The 17,557-nt window shown below is 41.1% G+C and overlaps 1 protein-coding gene across 1 annotated transcript in view; it reads left to right on the top strand.

Annotated features, from left to right (window-relative positions):
• Positions 1-17,557, top strand: part of RRAS2 (RAS related 2) — a 53,483-nt gene that overhangs the window by 33,109 nt on the left and 2,817 nt on the right. Inside the window, exons 2-5 of the mRNA XM_034417005.3 lie at positions 12,547-12,634; positions 13,256-13,358; positions 14,206-14,314; positions 15,523-15,641. Of these exons, the coding sequence (XP_034272896.1) occupies positions 12,547-12,634; positions 13,256-13,358; positions 14,206-14,314; positions 15,523-15,641 (419 nt within the window). The remainder of the gene's footprint in view (positions 1-12,546; positions 12,635-13,255; positions 13,359-14,205; positions 14,315-15,522; positions 15,642-17,557) is intronic.

Below are 17,557 nucleotides of genomic sequence, written 5' to 3'. Positions count from 1 at the left end.
AACCAGTAGTGGAAATTTTAAATAGTTCGGAGAACCGGCAAATACCACCTCTGGCTGATCTCAGAGTGGGGTGGGAATGGAGATTTTGCAATATCCTTCCCCCAGGAGTGGGGAGAGAATGGGGATTTTGCAGTATCCTTCCCCTGGAGTGGGGAGGGAATGGAGATTTGCAGTATCCTTCCCTGCCATGCCCACCAAGCCACACCACGCCCACCAAGCCACGCCCACAGAACCAGTAGTAAAAAAAATGGATTTTACCACTGATTTGTGGGCTGTCTATGAGCAGTCCTTGAGAATATAAAACTAGTAGACGAGTTCATTTGTTTTTCTTTGAGGTCATGCACTTGGATTGTAAGCCTGAGGAGCAAGGGATGTCTGATTTTTGTTATTCTGTTCTGGGAATCTCTCAAGATGAAATGAGGGATATGGGCTTCAAATAAATCTGTAACTTAAAAAGAGGGCTAAGGTTAGGTTCAAATCCATTTATAGATGAAAATTGTATAGGTTTAAAATAATTTGTTACAGCCACATTTGTTAAGTTTTAAGTCTGTTCTCAGTTTGAATAAATGTACTTGGATACATGGACATCGTAGGAGAGTCATGCTGCTCTGTGGTGGCAAAAAATCAGGAGGAATCTGGTAGCACCTTTTTTTAACACACATTTTATTAAGAAAGCACAATATTTCATGAGCTGCAACATCTGATGAAATGAACAAATGCGTATGTGTCTCAATAAAATGTGTTTGTTGGAAAAAATGCTCCTCTTCCTTCTGATTTTTTTGGATATATGGAGAGGACCAAAATTGCCTTCTCTTTAAATAGTGGGAAAGAATTAAATATGGGTAAAAAACAGGTCTGTAGAAATTATCCATTCTGTTTTCATTGTGAATTTGGAACATTGTAAAGAACCTAACAAGGCTTGCATTGGTCTGACTTGGAATCCAGATCAGTAATGAAGTTTAGAAAAATGAAATTTTACCCTGTCATTGTTTAGACTGGGAAAAACTCAAATAGTTTGAGTTGTTATAAAGATTATAACTACTTGCGTTACAATACAAGGGGAATGATTGACATCTATTTTCTTCAATGAAAATGTACAACAAGTAATGTCAGGCTGTGCTTGTTTAAAAACTTTGTTCACTGCTTGAAATGTCATGCCCCAATAGTGAAACTGAGCAAACTATGAAACAAAGCATTCCTCCAGTGCGCTGCTTGGAGAATCCAAGTGCGGGTTATCTCTCATCTATTTGCCAGAGACTGAATGTAGATTTTTTTCTTTTTTTGCTGACCACACCTCCTCTGTTCGGCTGAGCTTCAGTTTTTTCCACTCAGTCTAGCTAAAGAGACGTGTGTAACAGTGCTCTGGCAGTTAGATCAGAGTTTGAGTTCCAACTTTAGGAGCTGAAGACTTCAATTTAAACAAATAGAGGAGTTTGCACCAGGGCAGCCTTTTTGCTGGCTCCTGGCTCCTCCACTGCCGGCGGTGTGTTCGTCATTCCTGGGGATCCATGCCGACTACCACTGCCTCAGAAAAACAACGGGCAGCGCCCAGAGTTCTGTTCCTTATAGGGCACCTCTGGACAGCAGGAGACTGATTTCCTGCTTATATTTGCTGCCAGTGCATGAGCTGATTCCCCCGGTCCACCAGCACAACCAACACCACCTCGTCACTCCCAACTAGTAGGGCAGCTCTGGAGTCACTGCCCGGCATGCCGTCACAAACTCCAAGGTGAGTGTGATGCTTCACAGCACTGGGAGAGTGTTTTGGCTCTTGCGTCAGTTTTTGTTGGCTTGGGCAGTCTACAGAGGAGCTGGGAGAGTTGGCTTACTGCTCTTGCACCATTTTTATTGGCAGCTAGCCACGAAGGCGCTGAGGGAACCCATTGCCACTCTAGCGCAAATGAACCACAGGGGCGTTTGCAGGATGATTGCCTCGATCTCACGCCCACTCAGAGATCCCTGCAGTAAAGTGGCGCTGAGGGAGTCGGGTTTCCACTCCTGTGCCACAGTCACAGGCACACATTGTGCAAATGCTGACAGCAAGGTTTTTGCATTAGCTACATTCTGCAACCTCGAAGGGCTGCAGAGGTGCCAAAGGAAGTTTGTGTACCTAATTTCAGCTGCTGAGGAAGTGACCTAACTCCAAGCAAGCCACGGCGGCACTGGGAGGGCTTAATTCACTCTTGCACCAAAATTTCCACCTCAGGCTCATAGGCTTGCCATTCCAGAGCAGGGGTGTGATTGCTCTTGCAATATTGGATCCTTATTTGCAAGTATCCTCAACATTTTACAAACCTCTCTTGCAGACCAGTTTCTGGACTGAAGATATCTGACTGGTCTATAAAAAATTACTGGGGCGGGGTACATTGAGCAGGCGGACAGTCCCCCCAGAGCTCGTAGGGCACAATATCCTGGTTCTAAGAGTTCCAAAGCAACCATCAGGAGTGCTGCAGGCAGTCCCCTACTCCTCTACCTTCAAAGGGGTCTTCTGTCTGGGATAAGGATGCTAAGTGACTCCATAAGGCTTTAGAAAAACATTTTGCTAAAGCTCAACAGGAGGCCCAGAATAAAGAGCATCAGATGGCTTCTATCATTGAAGCAGTATTTTCTGGCTCTGAGAAATCAGTTATTTTACCTCAACCGATGGAGGAGGAGTCACAAAGTTTGTCACTAGAGGGTGCTGGTAAACAACAACAATCTCCTATTGAGTGCCTCCAGGAAGAACCTTTCCCTCTGCCCAGCATTATAACACCTGGGTTGCATGTGGCTCCCCCTACTGGACGTTTGGTCCCTGAAGCAACCTTTACCCCAACAGCAGCAGGGCTCCACTTGGGGGAGGATCAGGGTTCCGAACTGTCCCTGGACATTCACCTAGTATCTGAGGCGATTTCAAGAGGAATCACGGCAGGGCTACAAAAGAGAAATCATTACCCTTCCCTGCAAGCCAATTTACAGGCCCAAATACCGGCACATATTGGACCAATGCCAGGATCTCCTTCTCCTCAGGATTCTATCCATAGCACGGATTCCTTGCTGGGAGAAGATGACCAAAAAGATCTTGAGTTCTCAGATGATGGGGATGATACCGGATAGGCCAGCCTTCACTGGCCTTTTCTGCCCTTCCATCTTCAAGTCGTTACTTCATAAAGTAAAAGTAACAACTAATATGGGGGTCACAGAGGGTCCTGCAGAACATCCCCAGGGGACTCCTTATCCTCATGAGGACTTGTTCACAATGTCAACACCTGAACAAGAGGTTATACCTTGTCTGCAGCTTTTTGTTGACGTAGTTCAAAGGCAGTGGACTCAACCAGGCGCCTTAGGTGCGCCCAGTAGACATTACAAGAAATTCTACTGCACAGGGCCAGATCTTGAGCAGCTACCGCAGCTTCCCTCAGTGGATTCCCCAGTAGCAAATTTAACTTCTACCACTATCCTTCCCAATGACATAGTGGAGGGATTAAAAACAGAAGATAGGAAAGCAGAAGTTTCCTTCTGAAAGACTCACCAGGCAGCCGCCTGGGCAATTAGAGCTGCAACATCGGCTTCATTTTTCATCATGCCTCTCTGATATGCTTTGCCAATTACAGGAGAGGTTGCCACCAGTTGATACCAGGCTGCACCAAGATATAAATAAATTGGTGGCAGCCACCGAATATTCAGCGACACATCTCTGGATGTGGCGAAATTCACCTCCCGAGCCTTGGCCTCTGCAGTGACTTTCTGCCTTCGATGGCTACGCCATTGGAAGGTGGATATGAAATCAAAATGGAGACTTGCTTCGGCCCCATACAAAGGGTCAAATCTTTTTTGGGATGCATTAGACCCAATATTAATTGAGAGCAAGGATAAGAGGAAAGTGATGCCTTCTACTTATAGGAGGGTGAATCGTAAGTATTCCCCTTATTCGCAGAGGCAGCCCTTTCAGACTGATGCCAGACCCAACGGATCCCACTTCCAGCAGTCCTACTCCCAGGGATTTGACTGACCAGCAGACAGGACTACCTTCCAGGATCGGGACAGACATCAACTTCCGGCAAAGAGGCCATTTTGAGGGACCGGCAATCACCCTTTCAGGTGAGGCAAGTAACTACCCGACCACCTTTCCCATTGGCGGCTGTCTACATCACTTCCAACGTCAATGGGAATCATCCACAACTGATGCTTGGGTCCTCCAGACAGTGAGACTAGGCCTCACATTGGAATTTCACTTCAGCCCCCCAACCACTTCCTCCAATGCCCTGTTTCATGAAATCCAGCAAAAAGAAAACTGATGGAAACAAAGATCCAACATCTGTTGGAGATCAGTGCCATCGAACCGGTGCCCACAGGTCAACAACAGACCAGGTTTTATTCAATTCTCTCTGGTACTGAAGAGCTCTGGGGGCTGGAGGGGGATCTTGGATCTAAAACAACTCAACAACTTCATTATCTACAAATGATAGCTCAACAGACTAAGCACTGTAATTTAACACCAGCTGTCTGTAATTAAAGTAAGATCGAATCTCGCCAGGCTCAAGGTTGACTCAGCCTTCCATTCTTTCTAAGGTAGGTAAATTGAGGACCCAGTTTGTGGGGGCAATAAGCTGACTTTGTATAAAAATATACAAAAGTATGAAGATTATTGCTTAACGCACTGTAAGCCATCCTGAGTCTCCGGAGAAGGGCGGCATATAAATCAATTTTTTTTTTAAAAAAAATGCTTCAAAATGCAAACCCTCAGGTCCATCTTGGGATACATAAGGGAGGGCAATCTGCTGACATCTGTGGACCTCAAAGAGGCCTATTTACATGTTCCCATCCATCCTTCCCATCAAAGGTTCCTGCGTTTCACGTATGCCAGTCGCCATTTTCAGTATTGGGCCATGCTGGTTTTTGTTTGTTTTTTTTTTGCTTTAATTTATATGCTGCCCTTCTCTGGAGACTCAGGGCAGCTTACAATGTGTTAAGCAATAGCCTTCATACTTTTGTAGATTTATACAAAGTCAGCTTATTGCCACCACAATCTGGGTCCTCATTTTACCTATCTTTGAAAGGATGGAAGGCTGAGTCAACCTTGAGCCTGGTGAGATTTGAACTTGCAGTAATTGCAAGCAGCAGATGTTAATAACAGTGCTTTAGTCCACTACAGACTCTTGTTCAGCCTGTCATCGGCCCCCAGGACCATCACAAAACTGTTGGCAACGGTGGCTGCAACTATCAGATTGATCCCTATAAGAGTATAATGCTATTTAGACGACATACTAATTCAGTCGTCCTCCCAGTCGCAAGCTACAAACAACCTAAATACAGTAATCTGGACACTCCAACAACATGGTTTTTCCCTAAACCTGGAAAAGAGCCACCTACAACCCACCATCCTTCACCTAGGAACGATGATAGACTCAACCAAAGGCCAAGTCTACCTGTCCCAGGATCGTCAAAACAGTATCAGGGCTTTAGTGACACAGATTGTTTTCCAAAGGTTGGTCCCACTGATCCTCCTGTCCCAGTTACTCGGGAACATGATCTCGTGTATTTCAATCATACCCTGGGCCCAGCTGCATGCCTGGCCTCTACAGTAGTTCTTATTACCATATCAGAGAACAAGTCGCAGCAACTCATTGGCCAAGCTATCCCTGGTACGCGGACCTGGTAAGCCTTTCTGTGTCCTGACCCTGGAGGATTCCCCAGGACAGGATCTCTCTCAGCCAGGGGAACCAATGCCACCTGGCGGTCCTTCTGTCTTTGGTGTTCCAAGGGGCACATTGACCCAACTTCGGCATCAGTACCTGAGATCCTAGATTTCCTGCAAGGGGGGGCTGGACAAGGGGCTCCCAACACCCTATGTCAGCAGGTAGTGGCCTTGTCTACAGTGCTAACTTTGACAATAGACGTTTTCTCACTCAACATCCGAGGGTACGCAGTTTCCTCATGGGAGCCACTAACCTGAAACCCCCAGTGGTACATAGATACCCCACGTGGGACCTTTCCTTAGTCCTTTCAAGCACTCATGTCTTCACCATTCAAACCATTGAATACCATCAGCATCCAGTTCCTGACCCTTAAGGTCGCCTTCCTTGTGGCAATAACATCAGCCAGGAGGATATCTGAATTAGCGGCCCTATCAGTGCGAAGGGATCTCTGTATCTTCCATTTGAACAGAGTTGCTCTGCAGATGGATCCCTCCTTTCTGCCCAAGGTGAACTCCTGGTTTCATCGGGCCCAGGAGCTCATTTTTCCTGATTTCTGCCCAGATCCCAAACACCCTTTGGAAGAAAGATGGTACACCTTGGACTTCAGGAAGGCCCTCTGCAGATACATGAAATGAACAGCACCCTTCAGAAGAATGGGAGCTCTGTTTGTTTCATTCCACCCCTCATCAATGGGCAGAAAAGTCTTTCCCTCCACAGTGGGCCATTGGTTGAAGGCGTGTATTGTGAAGGCATATGAACTTAAGGCCAAGCCTTTACCAGGACGGAATTTAGCCCACTCCACTAGGAGTGCAGCAACAATGGCTGCCTGGGCTACACAAGCTTCAGTCAGTGACATTTGCAGGGCAGCCACTTGGTCATCATTGTCACCATTTATCTGTCACTACAAGTTAGACAGTTATGCCTCGGCTGAGGCATCCTTTGGACAGCGAGTGCTGCAGAAAGTACACTCCACCCCAGGAACCAGGGATCAGTCAGCCTCCCACCCATAAACCTTACACTTGGGTATGTCCCATGCTTGGATTCTCCAAACAGCGTACTGGAGAATGGACGTAGGCTTACCTAAACGTCTCTTCTCTGTGCGCTATGGGAGAATCCAACCCGCCATCTCGGCCTCCTGATCTGGGACCCAGGGTAGTTTCTTTCTGCTTTATATTGGACACACTGGATGACTACGCCTTCGTGGAATAACTAGCTCAGCTGAGCAGAGGAGGTGTGGTCAGCAAAAAAAGAAAAAAAATATATACTCAATGTCTGGCAAATAGATGAGCAATAACCCGCACTTGGATTCTCCCACAGTGCACTGAGAAGAGATGTTCAGATAAGCCAACGTCTGTTTTCTTTCAATGTTTCTCAACTCTTTCCATACACTGTCACCAATAATGGTCAGATTAGAAAAGTCACTCTGATTGAGAATTGTCCTATCAGTACATGAAGCCAGTAGCTTCCTATCCTGTCCTTTTCAATAAAGTATTTTATATAAGCAATTTCCCCTACTTTTTTGGTTATATAACTTCAGTACTGTCAGTTTTGGAGAGATAGTTTGATGGACCGCCCTCTGAACACACCAAGAATGTAATTTTGTGGAAGCCTGGATTTCAACCTATTTGGTCCACCAGTGCTAAAATCTGTTCCATATTAGCTTGATCCACCTTGGACTTGGGGTTTCAGGGAGATGTATTTTTAATAAATTGAGAGTTTTTGTAGGCAATATAATAATTTAATTAGGCTGAATTAAGATTAGGCATTCATCTTATTTGAGGCTGCAACTACAATCCTTTTGAAGTTCTGGCATGTGGTTCAGTAGAACCTATGAATCCAAGATGTTCCAATGGCAACAATAACCCATAAGCACTTGGCCTGCTACTCAGATACTTCCTCTTCTAGAGAAACACAAGTCTAATAGTCCTTTGAAAAGTTTTTAGAAACTTTGGTAGGTTCAACATATGACAATCATATCACACTTCTTTTCGTGTGAATATGATGCAGAATCGAATGATAGCCAGATCTTTAATATTAGCATGTAATGCACAATGAGGCATGCTGTACTATTAGATGTAATATTAGTGTAAGAAATAATTACAGTGTATAAGGTAGTGTGATTTAAACATAATAATAGTCCTACTTTGTTAAATTAGAGGTATAATTGAAATATCTGCAGAATTGTCTTTCCCCAATGGGATTGACCTGACCCATTCATTAAGGAAGAAGGGGCTTACTGTGGATCCCATCAGCCAAGAAATTTCGGCTGGTGGGATACAAGAAAAGAGCCTTCTCTGCTGTGGCTCCTGCTGTTTGGAAAATCTTGCCACATAAGGTAAGATCTTCCCCCTCTCTTTTAGCCTTCAGAAAAGCCCTTTAAATCTGGCTATGCCAGCTAGCAGAGGATCTTGAAAGAGAAGTTACTAAGTATCTCACTTCTCCCCTCCAAATCCTTTGGTTTAATTTTTGTAATTTTAACCCATTTTATATTTATAACTTATTACATGTTGTTTTATTTTGATGTATGCTGCTCAGAGTTGCCTGAATTGCTAGATGGGCAACAAATTTGACTAAATCAATCAATCATTCTTATTTTTACATTATTTTCACAACTGACAAAACTGACTAGTCCATCTGGAAATGTTTTCATCTGGGTACCAAAGTTAACTGATTCTGAAAACACACTTTAAAGAGAGAGAGAGAATCTCCAACTTTATCCCCAAACACAAAAAATAAAGAAATGTTAACTGTTACTTTTGACCTGCTGCAAAGATTTCCTACTGCTTGGTTTATATAGACCTGTTTTGGTTACATTGAAGAATAAATGTCCTCAAAGATGCCAAAGAAAATTCTTTCGGTTTATAAGAATTACCTAGCTGACTTATTTAGAAACTAAAAAAAACAAAAAAACAAAAAAAACCTTTCTTTTTCAGAATGATTAAAGAAAGGAACAACTATTTTAAAGCAATGACTGTGGCTGATTCTCACCAGTGCTCATGGGAAGTTTACAGTCTTTCCTTTTGTACTTTGAATGTGCCATTGACTATCCAAAATTACTACCAAAATATAAGACCCTGTCTTATATTTTTTGAACCCCGAAGTAAGTGCTTGGCCTTACTTTCGGAGATGTCTTATTACTTTGGGGCGCGTGGAGCAAGATGGGGCTCTTCTTGCCGTCTTACCTGATTTCCAGCTCTGTCTCCCTAACCCTAACCAGAGGAAATGACAGGGACCGGCTCCACATGTGGTTAAATATTTTCGGGGAAGGCTTATTTTTGAGGGGGGGGGGGTTATTTTTAGTGCATGCGCTCAAAACCCTGATTGGGCTTATTATCAGGGGATGTCTTGTTTTAGGTGAAACAGGGTAAGTGTACAAAAATGAACAGAAAATAGCCTGTATTGAAACCCAAGGCTCTGCAACAGGCAGATTTAAGGGAAAAGAGGTTTTTTAATAGGTGTAGGGTAGTCATGTAGCAGGTGTCAGCACCTCTTTAAAGCAGCTGCGTATCTTTTTGCGACTGTGTGTGGGTGCTCCTGCAGTTGCTCCCCAATCCCAGAAGAGACATGCTTGAATTGGAGTTGCCAACACATGCTCCAAAGGACCTTTTCTCTTTTGAGTTGAAAGTGTGGCCTAAACCTACTTTCAAGCTAAAGTTTAAAAACAAGGCACAGATCAAGAAGTTATCTAATAGAAAACATTAAATATAAACTTACTTGGAGCCCAGTGGCCATTCTACTGGAAGGATGCTGCATAGAAAAGTATATATATAGGTAATGGTCCCTTTTTGAAACGTGTCAGCTGACTATAGTACCTATGGAAGGATGTTTGTGGGACAAATGCACACAAATTCATGCAGAAACAACTAGCACAGCCAATCCATAGAAACATTTCAAATCGTTTTATAATGAGACCAAGAAATAAAATGAAACAAGAAAAAAAAATCCATCTTGTACCCAATAGTTTTTTCCTACTACAGGCTAGAAGGAGAAAAGTCAACAAGAATAATTTTTGCCACAATTAAAGAAACAAGCGCAAACTAAAATTTAGCAGGATCGGGTAGGCCACAGCATGGGCAAAAACCCCATAAGCATAAGATTTTGAGAATTGAGGAAAAGAGTTTATCAAGAACAGTAACAAAGTATTTTGTTCTCTTCTGGGCTTAGTTTAGAGAGTAAATATAGAATAATTCCCTTAGATATTATCAAAATACATACTTTTTTGGAACATGACTTGGTGGGTGGGTGAGCTATTTGGCAACTAGCCAGGGTTAGGAAAGTCCCTGAGTAATAACTCAAATTCTAAGTTAATTCTCTGATTAATTCAACATCTGTTCTCTTGGGTTTAGTCAAATCATTTTATTTTAATGACTCATTAGAACTTATTTGTTATTTATCGAGTCATACACTAGGACTGTTCCTGATATGAGAGGACATTTTCTTTACTAAAATTGCTGTAAATATGACTTTTGTTCATTTTGTTTTCACTTTTACCAGGAATGCCTGCTTCTAGGTGGCCAGTTGTTGCATCACTTTTTCAGATTCTGTATTATACTTCCAGAGTAGTGGAAGCAGTTAGTTAAGAAGAAGTAGTGTTCTGTGCTGGAGATGGGAAGTATTTAATTTTTCCAAGTGTTTCAAAAGATAGCTGATCATATTTTCATAGCAGTTGTTTCCATGGGTCTCTGGGTTGTGGCTATTGAGTAGCATACACCTCTTAAATATGTACAGCTATTGCCTCAAATGATTCAAAACTTGCTTTTGTTTGGTTTTGGTTGAAAATCCCCTGAGCGTGCATCAGAGGGAAGTCCACAGATGCATTTGTCTTGCTGCGCCTGCAGCCAAAAATAAAAACAATTGTTGTGCTATACCAATGCATGTTTTGGGGCCATCTTTTCTTGTTCAGTACATATGGGTAGCAGAAAGGGATGGGGTTCCCTCTAGAATTTTGGAAGCTGTTGCTAAGCAACATGCTGCAGATTGCTTTTTTAAAACCTAGGTTAAGAGTTTGAGGCAGGAAACAGGTTGTCTTTTGAAGTTTTTCTCTTAGAATACCTTGCAGTGGGTTCTTTGAAAATGTGGAATAGAAAATTGTAGGTGGCCATCATATTGGCTTTTATTTGACAAATATTTTAACTTTTGAATTAAAACAGCTGGGGAAAAGAGTCTAAGCATATTGAATCTGGGGTTGATTCTGAGTTCAAAACTTTGTGTGGAAATGTTTGCATTTTATGGAGTATTAGTAAATAATAAAGTATAAACAGCTTAATTGCATACACTTTTTTTATTTAGTCCAAAAAGGGACTAAGAAACTCTTAAGCATTACTAAATCTAGCAGGAACATATGATGTGAGGCCTCAGTGACTCACAAAAGCATCCAGAGGTATGGAGTGTAGTCCCAGAGCCTTGAAAAGTTCCCACCAAATTGTAATTTTTAATGAGAAAGAATAGGAAAGTTAACAATGCTTTTTGAAGAAGTACAACCATATTTCATAAAACTTAATTATATTTAATGAATGAATGAAAATTAAAGCTAACCCATTTTCTGGCCAAATCTTGTTTTACTTTTAGAAATGCAGCAGCCTACTCTCACCCTTGATTCTAATCTCGCCCTTGCACTCCTGAGGATATAGCTCAGTGATGATTAACCTTTGTGCCAAAAGCTGGGGGAGCGTAGGGGGGTTGCACGCGTGCGTGCCCACACCCAAACTTCAACATGCCCTGCCCCCCATGCATGCGTGTGCGACCCCCCCGCACTCCCCCCGCTATTGGCACACGATGGCATGGTGGGACTGGAAGGCCCGTTTTTCACTCTCCCCAGGCTCCAGAGACTTTCTAGGAGCCTGGGGAGGGCAAAAATGGCCTTCCCCCCCCAGAGGCCAGAAACAGCCCATTTCCCAACATCCGGTAGCCCGGAAGGCCGGAAAATCAGGTGGCTGGCACACGCATGCGTGTTGGAGCTGAGTAGGGCAACGGCTCGCGTGCCCAAAGATATGGCTTCCTGTGCCACCTGTGGCACGCGTGCCATAGGTTCGCCATCATGGGTATAGCATGTCTGCTGATCTGCTTTTTAAGTGTAGTCAGTCATGTAAAAAGAAAAATAATATCTATGTATTTTACATTCAACTGCTCTAACAATATAGCAGTTATGTGGCATTGTATTCATTTATTCTAATTTATTAAAAATGGAAACACTTCCACCCCACATCACTGGCTTCAGAATTAAACTGCAGTTTGTTAAAAGAGAGATTAGATTATAGTTTATAACGATTCATAGCAGAATCCAGTTACTCTGTTTGCAATGTATAATCTGTATAACTATATTACCTTCAATGAAATACACTTCTGAGGTAGCCTATGGCTTGGATAGAAAGTGTATTCTTTTCAGGCATTATGGCAGCCATGTCTATATACCCCTCCCCCAATCTCTATAAAAAGATGCTGCCCCTCTACCCCACAAGGCACTCTGTGCACACTGAACAATTGGGAATCTCAGTCTCATAAAGGTCTCTAATGGCATTCAGGTGGACACTGGACAGGACTTCTCTGTAGACCTTCCCTTTTAGCCTTGATGAAGAAGAAAAAGTCTTTGGACTGTTGGGGAAGCTACCTGTTAGATCTATGATCTGTTAGCTTCCAGGGTTGGCTCACATGAAGAATCCAGGCAGTGGTAAATGCATCCTTGAGACTTCTCAATGGCTTTTGATACTCTTGAACATGATATTCTTTTGGATCAGCTCAGTGGATTGGGAACATATTGCAATGATTTTCTTTTCTCCTTCAGGATTGGAGTCATGCTGATGGATTGGTTGATGGTTTCACAATGACTTTGGGGTTTAATGTGCTTCTTTTTTCTTCTTCTTTTTTTCTGCAGTCGTACTTCGTTACAGATTATGATCCCACAATTGAAGACTCCTACACAAAACAATGTGTAATAGACGAAAGAGCAGCAAGATTAGATAGTAAGTTTCTTATTAATTTTGTCCCTCTATAGAAAATGTGTATTGGGTGTGGAATGTTTATTTAAGGACCGGGTTCATTTTCATTATTTGTATTCACTTTTTTAATTGTTCCTCTCTTGAGTTTCTATAAGCATGTAGAGCCTTTACCTACATGGAAGGAGGAACATATTAGCTCCATTTCTCCCCTACAGTGATTTTCTGTAGTCTTCACATGCAGAAATTAAATCCATGTAACCTTCTACCACTCATGTGCAGAATTATTAGAGAACAATAATATAGGATGGAGAAAACGTCATGTTTGCTTTCCCACAAAGTTATGTTAGAGTTAATTTTTAAAGATTAAATGAAGTATGTGTGGTAGGGAAATATCCCCTATTGTACCTCCCAACATTTGACTGTTTGAAGTTTCCTCTTTGTTGACTTTCAATATTGCAGTTAATCTGGAGACAAAGTTTAAAAGAGGCATTGGAGTGTGTAACAGAAAGGCATGGGAGGGGACATGTTTAGTTTAAGAGAATATGACCTTAATTTTAAAAAATAATTTAAACTATAGTTAATGCAAGGAAGTTGTAAAGAAAGTTTTTTAGGAAGTAAAACTAATGAGTCTTTTTTTTTTTTTAGTTCTAGATACAGCAGGCCAAGAAGAATTTGGAGCTATGCGGGAACAGTATATGAGGACTGGAGAAGGCTTTCTGCTTGTCTTTTCAGTCACAGATAGAGGAAGGTAATGGAAGTCTGTATGAGATCTATCATATGTATTGTGGCTAGAATAAACCAACATGGATTACTTAGGAGTAATTAGCCCTGGTTTTCAATATAGTGAATTAATTTTTCTGAAAAGATCCATAGAAATGTCTGACTAACTCAGCTCAAACAAGAAAATGGTGGATTCAGTTTTCTTGAGTATAGCTTTACCATCCCACAAAAAGAGAGTTTCAGGGCAGGACAAGAAGCAATGGATGGAAATAATCAAGGAGAAAAGCAACCTAGAACTAAGGAGAAATTTCCTAGCAGACCTCCAAGGTTCCATGGCATAGGGCCTAGCTATCTGCGAGACCGCCTCCTGCTACCGACGACCTCCCATCGACCCGTGCGCTCCCACAGAGAGGGCCTCCTCAGGGTGCCATCAGCCAAACAATGTAGGCTGGTGACCCCCAGGGGGAGGGCCTTCTCGGTGGGGGCTCCCACCCTCTGGAATCAGTTGCCCCCGGAGATAAGGAGAATCCATGACCTCAATGCCTTCCGTCGTCCCCTTAAAACCCATCTTTTCCAGCAAGCCAGGTTGGCTTAAGAAGAAATTTTTAAATTCTTTTAATCAGTCTGTGATTTCTTAACTTTCGGGCCAAAATTTTTATATATTTTTAAAATGTTTTTTAATATTTGTATTCTATGTTTTTTATCTTGGCTGTACACCGCCCTGAGTCCTCAGGGAGAAGGGCTGTATATAAATTGGAAATTAAATTAAATTAAATTAAATTCCTTCCAACTCTGTTATTCTGTTAAGGATTGTGAGATGATAGAACTACTAACTTGGATAGTTCCTAACAGTTTTTCTTCCCTTATTTTCCCAGTTTTGAAGAAATTTATAAATTTCAAAGACAAATTCTTAGAGTAAAAGATCGTGATGAGTTCCCTATGATTCTAGTTGGAAACAAAGCTGACCTGGACCATCAGAGACAGGTAAGAATTTGGTAGGAACGAAATGCCAAAAAGAATGTTTTTTTTTTCCTTAATGCTGCTATAGAAGAATGTATGGCAATGGGTTCATTTCTTGACATCTCCAGATAGAATGCTTTCATTTGAAACTCTGGAGAGGTACTGCTCTAATTAATTTTTCTTTTTGGGAGGTTACCCTCTTGATGGATTAATTATTTGCCATCAAGTTGGTGTCAACTTTTAGCAACCACATTCTGGCCCAAAACAGATCAGGCTCTGCAGTTAAGAATTTTCATACTTAAATATTTAGATAGGAAGCCATTATTCCTAATTTATGAAAGCATTTCTGCATTAAATCAACTTCTTCTCTGAGCAATTGCCATTTGAATGTTATTCAGGACAATATCTAAGCGATGAGACAATTATTATGACATCATTATTAAGGCATGAGTCTCTTTCCAATTATGTTTCCAGCATTTCCGATACCAACAATTACTCATAGCATTAGAGACTGAGGATTGTTTTTCATTTGTAGTAGTAATAATAATAACCCTTTCAGAAAATTGACTTATTAGAATATAACTAAAAGAGAAGCTATTTTGAAACAAAATAGCATGTAAAGAGGAAGTTATTTAGGATAAAAAAGAGTTGAATCTTCCTGTCAGTGAAAGTAGCTGGCATTTATGGGAGATACCGTTGTTCCCCTTTCCCCATCCACAGCCAGCATCATGGATGCCTTGTTGAAGTGATATCCCAGGTGCCATGACAATATTATGCAAATGGCATGCAATATATGGTGGATGGTATACAGAACATAATTTGTACATGATGCACATGACATCATTTGCTCTCCTCTCCCCCTTAATACCATGTCCATTCATATATCACTATGTCCATTCAACATTACCATGTCCATTATTAATGTGGCCACTGATATAGAATGCTGTTATGTATGAGTGTAGCATTTCTATAGCATAATTTCTTTATAACAAATTGTCTCTTAGGCTCCCTTCGTTGACAGTCTATCTTTGTTTTGCTTAGTCTCTTGTGGGCTCAAATTAAAAAGCATCTTTACTGATCAAAATAATTTAATCACGGTTGATGGGAGAAATTGCAGTCCAGTATAAGAATTTGTCCACGGTGAGGACACAGCCTGAATTAGCTACTCTGGTTACCAAACACATCGGTGTTTGCTGTTACATATACAGCATATATTTTCTTTATGTTCTCAGGTAACACAGGAGGAAGGTCAGCAATTAGCACGGCAGTTGAAAGTAACCTATATGGAAGCTTCAGCAAAAATACGGCTCAATGTAGATCAAGCTTTTCATGAACTTGTCCGAGTTATAAGGTAAACCTTGAATTGCAAATGAATAGAAATGCGTTTTAACTTCTTTTCTTTTTCTTTTTAAAAAAAATAGATTTTCTTCCTTTCTCTTTCAATTTTATTATTCATGGAGTTTATTCTTTGCTTGTAGAGAGGGCCAAAGTCATACGTAAAATTGTCGTGTTTTTGTAAAAACAACAACAACAGTGTAAAGTGCAAATGAATTCTCTTTATGAGCAGAAGGTATATTGCTTCAGATGTTGTGATCTCAACAGCATTAGCTTCTGTGTCTCAGGTAAATAATTTACCAGGAGTTACAGGATGCTCTTTTCCTTAGATGAGGTAATGAGTCCATTTCAGTAACGTAACTCTAACAAAGGATCAACAGTAAACAGTTCTTTTCCAATCTGTTTTCAGTTCATTTTTAATCAGTTTTTTAAAAGAAGGTGCTTATTTTTTCTATTAGCATGACATTCTTTGGAAAGTTGTTTTTGTTCACATGTCCAATTTGATGGATAGAACTTTTCTCAAGATTTGGAATCTCTTTTCTTTGCCATCCTTGCTTTTTGTTATTAATGTTATCAGTAAAAATTGCCTGCTGCTAACTACTTCAAATATACCAGAGACTTTTTTATTAACTTTATCATGTTTTTATCATACCCATATTGTTGGCATTACTGAATTTATACTTTTGCTAAGATTTTTTAAAATTAAAAGTCTTTGGATATGACATCTCACATAGAGGAAGTCCAAACTGGGTTACATAAACAATAATATCATTCTAATATCAAGCAGAATAAAAATAAAACGAAGAACTATCCATTCAGATAACAGGATCAGATATGTTGTATGATACCTGCAACCCATTACTTTTGAGATATGCAGAGGAGAGGTGATTCTGAAATATGGAAAAGGACATCAGCATCACAATCAACATCTAAACACTAAGACACAGAAAACAAAATTTCCTGCAAAATTTGTCGAGGCCTAAGAGCCTGCTGTAATGGAGACTTTGCTTGATCCCAAATTATTAAGTATTTCTTTGTATACTATTGCAGGCATCTTAACCTAGCCCAACTACAGACTTCCTGATGATACCCATTCCTTAGGGTGACTAAAGATTTTCCTGTCCCTTAACCAGGCAAAATTTAACTGAAATGGTCTAGAATGGGGATGGTGGGAAAAGGTTGTGCTTAATATTTGAGGGGCTATAAAGCAGATGACCCTGATTAGATATATGGATAGGGCTGGGTTTGCAGGGGGAAAGGTTCTTTTTTAATTGCAATATGCCTATTTCGGGAATTATACTTTTTGTGAATTTAGTAGTGAGATGAGGTGCTGAGGGCCACTAATAGAAGCTTTGGAGATTTCGACATTTTGATATCAACCTGGGTCTTCCTAGTCTGAGTCCAAAATATTGGAAATCCAATGGCCTGTCCTTTGAAAGCTAAGCCTGGAACATACAAGTTGAGCATGCCAACTAAATATTGGCAGGATATGCTATAGTATAAGAGAGGAAGCTAGAATGGAAACATTCCAGATATTGCTGACAAGACGTGCTGTACAAAATGTGAACAAATATCTAAATGGCCCATCTCAGTTAAACACATTAGTGTGAAAAAATTCACTTCCATCCACTTTACTTTTATGTGGGTGCAAAGTGCTGTAAATAGCCTGGTCTCATTGGATTCCAGTTGGACTTTAGAAAAGCAAGACAGGAAGAAAATTGACTCATTTGAGCTGTGGTGCTGGTGGAGACATCTGTGTACTCCTTGGACAACAAAGGTGACTAACAAGCAAGTACTGAAATGCCTAACACCAGTCATGTTACTGGAAGGCAAAATCAAAAACTGCATCCCACTTAATTTGGGTCATGTCATGCGGGAGAATTCACTGGAGAAAGCAATTATGTGCAGAAGAGTTAGTGGTAAAAGGAAACC

Source organism: Pantherophis guttatus, chromosome 1 (assembly GCF_059756535.1).
Source record: "Pantherophis guttatus breed Tessera chromosome 1, ASM5975653v1, whole genome shotgun sequence".
Classification (NCBI taxonomy): Eukaryota; Metazoa; Chordata; class Lepidosauria; order Squamata; family Colubridae; genus Pantherophis; species Pantherophis guttatus.
The sequence above is the reverse complement of the archived record's forward strand: the minus strand, read 5'-3'. Positions and strand labels throughout refer to the sequence as shown.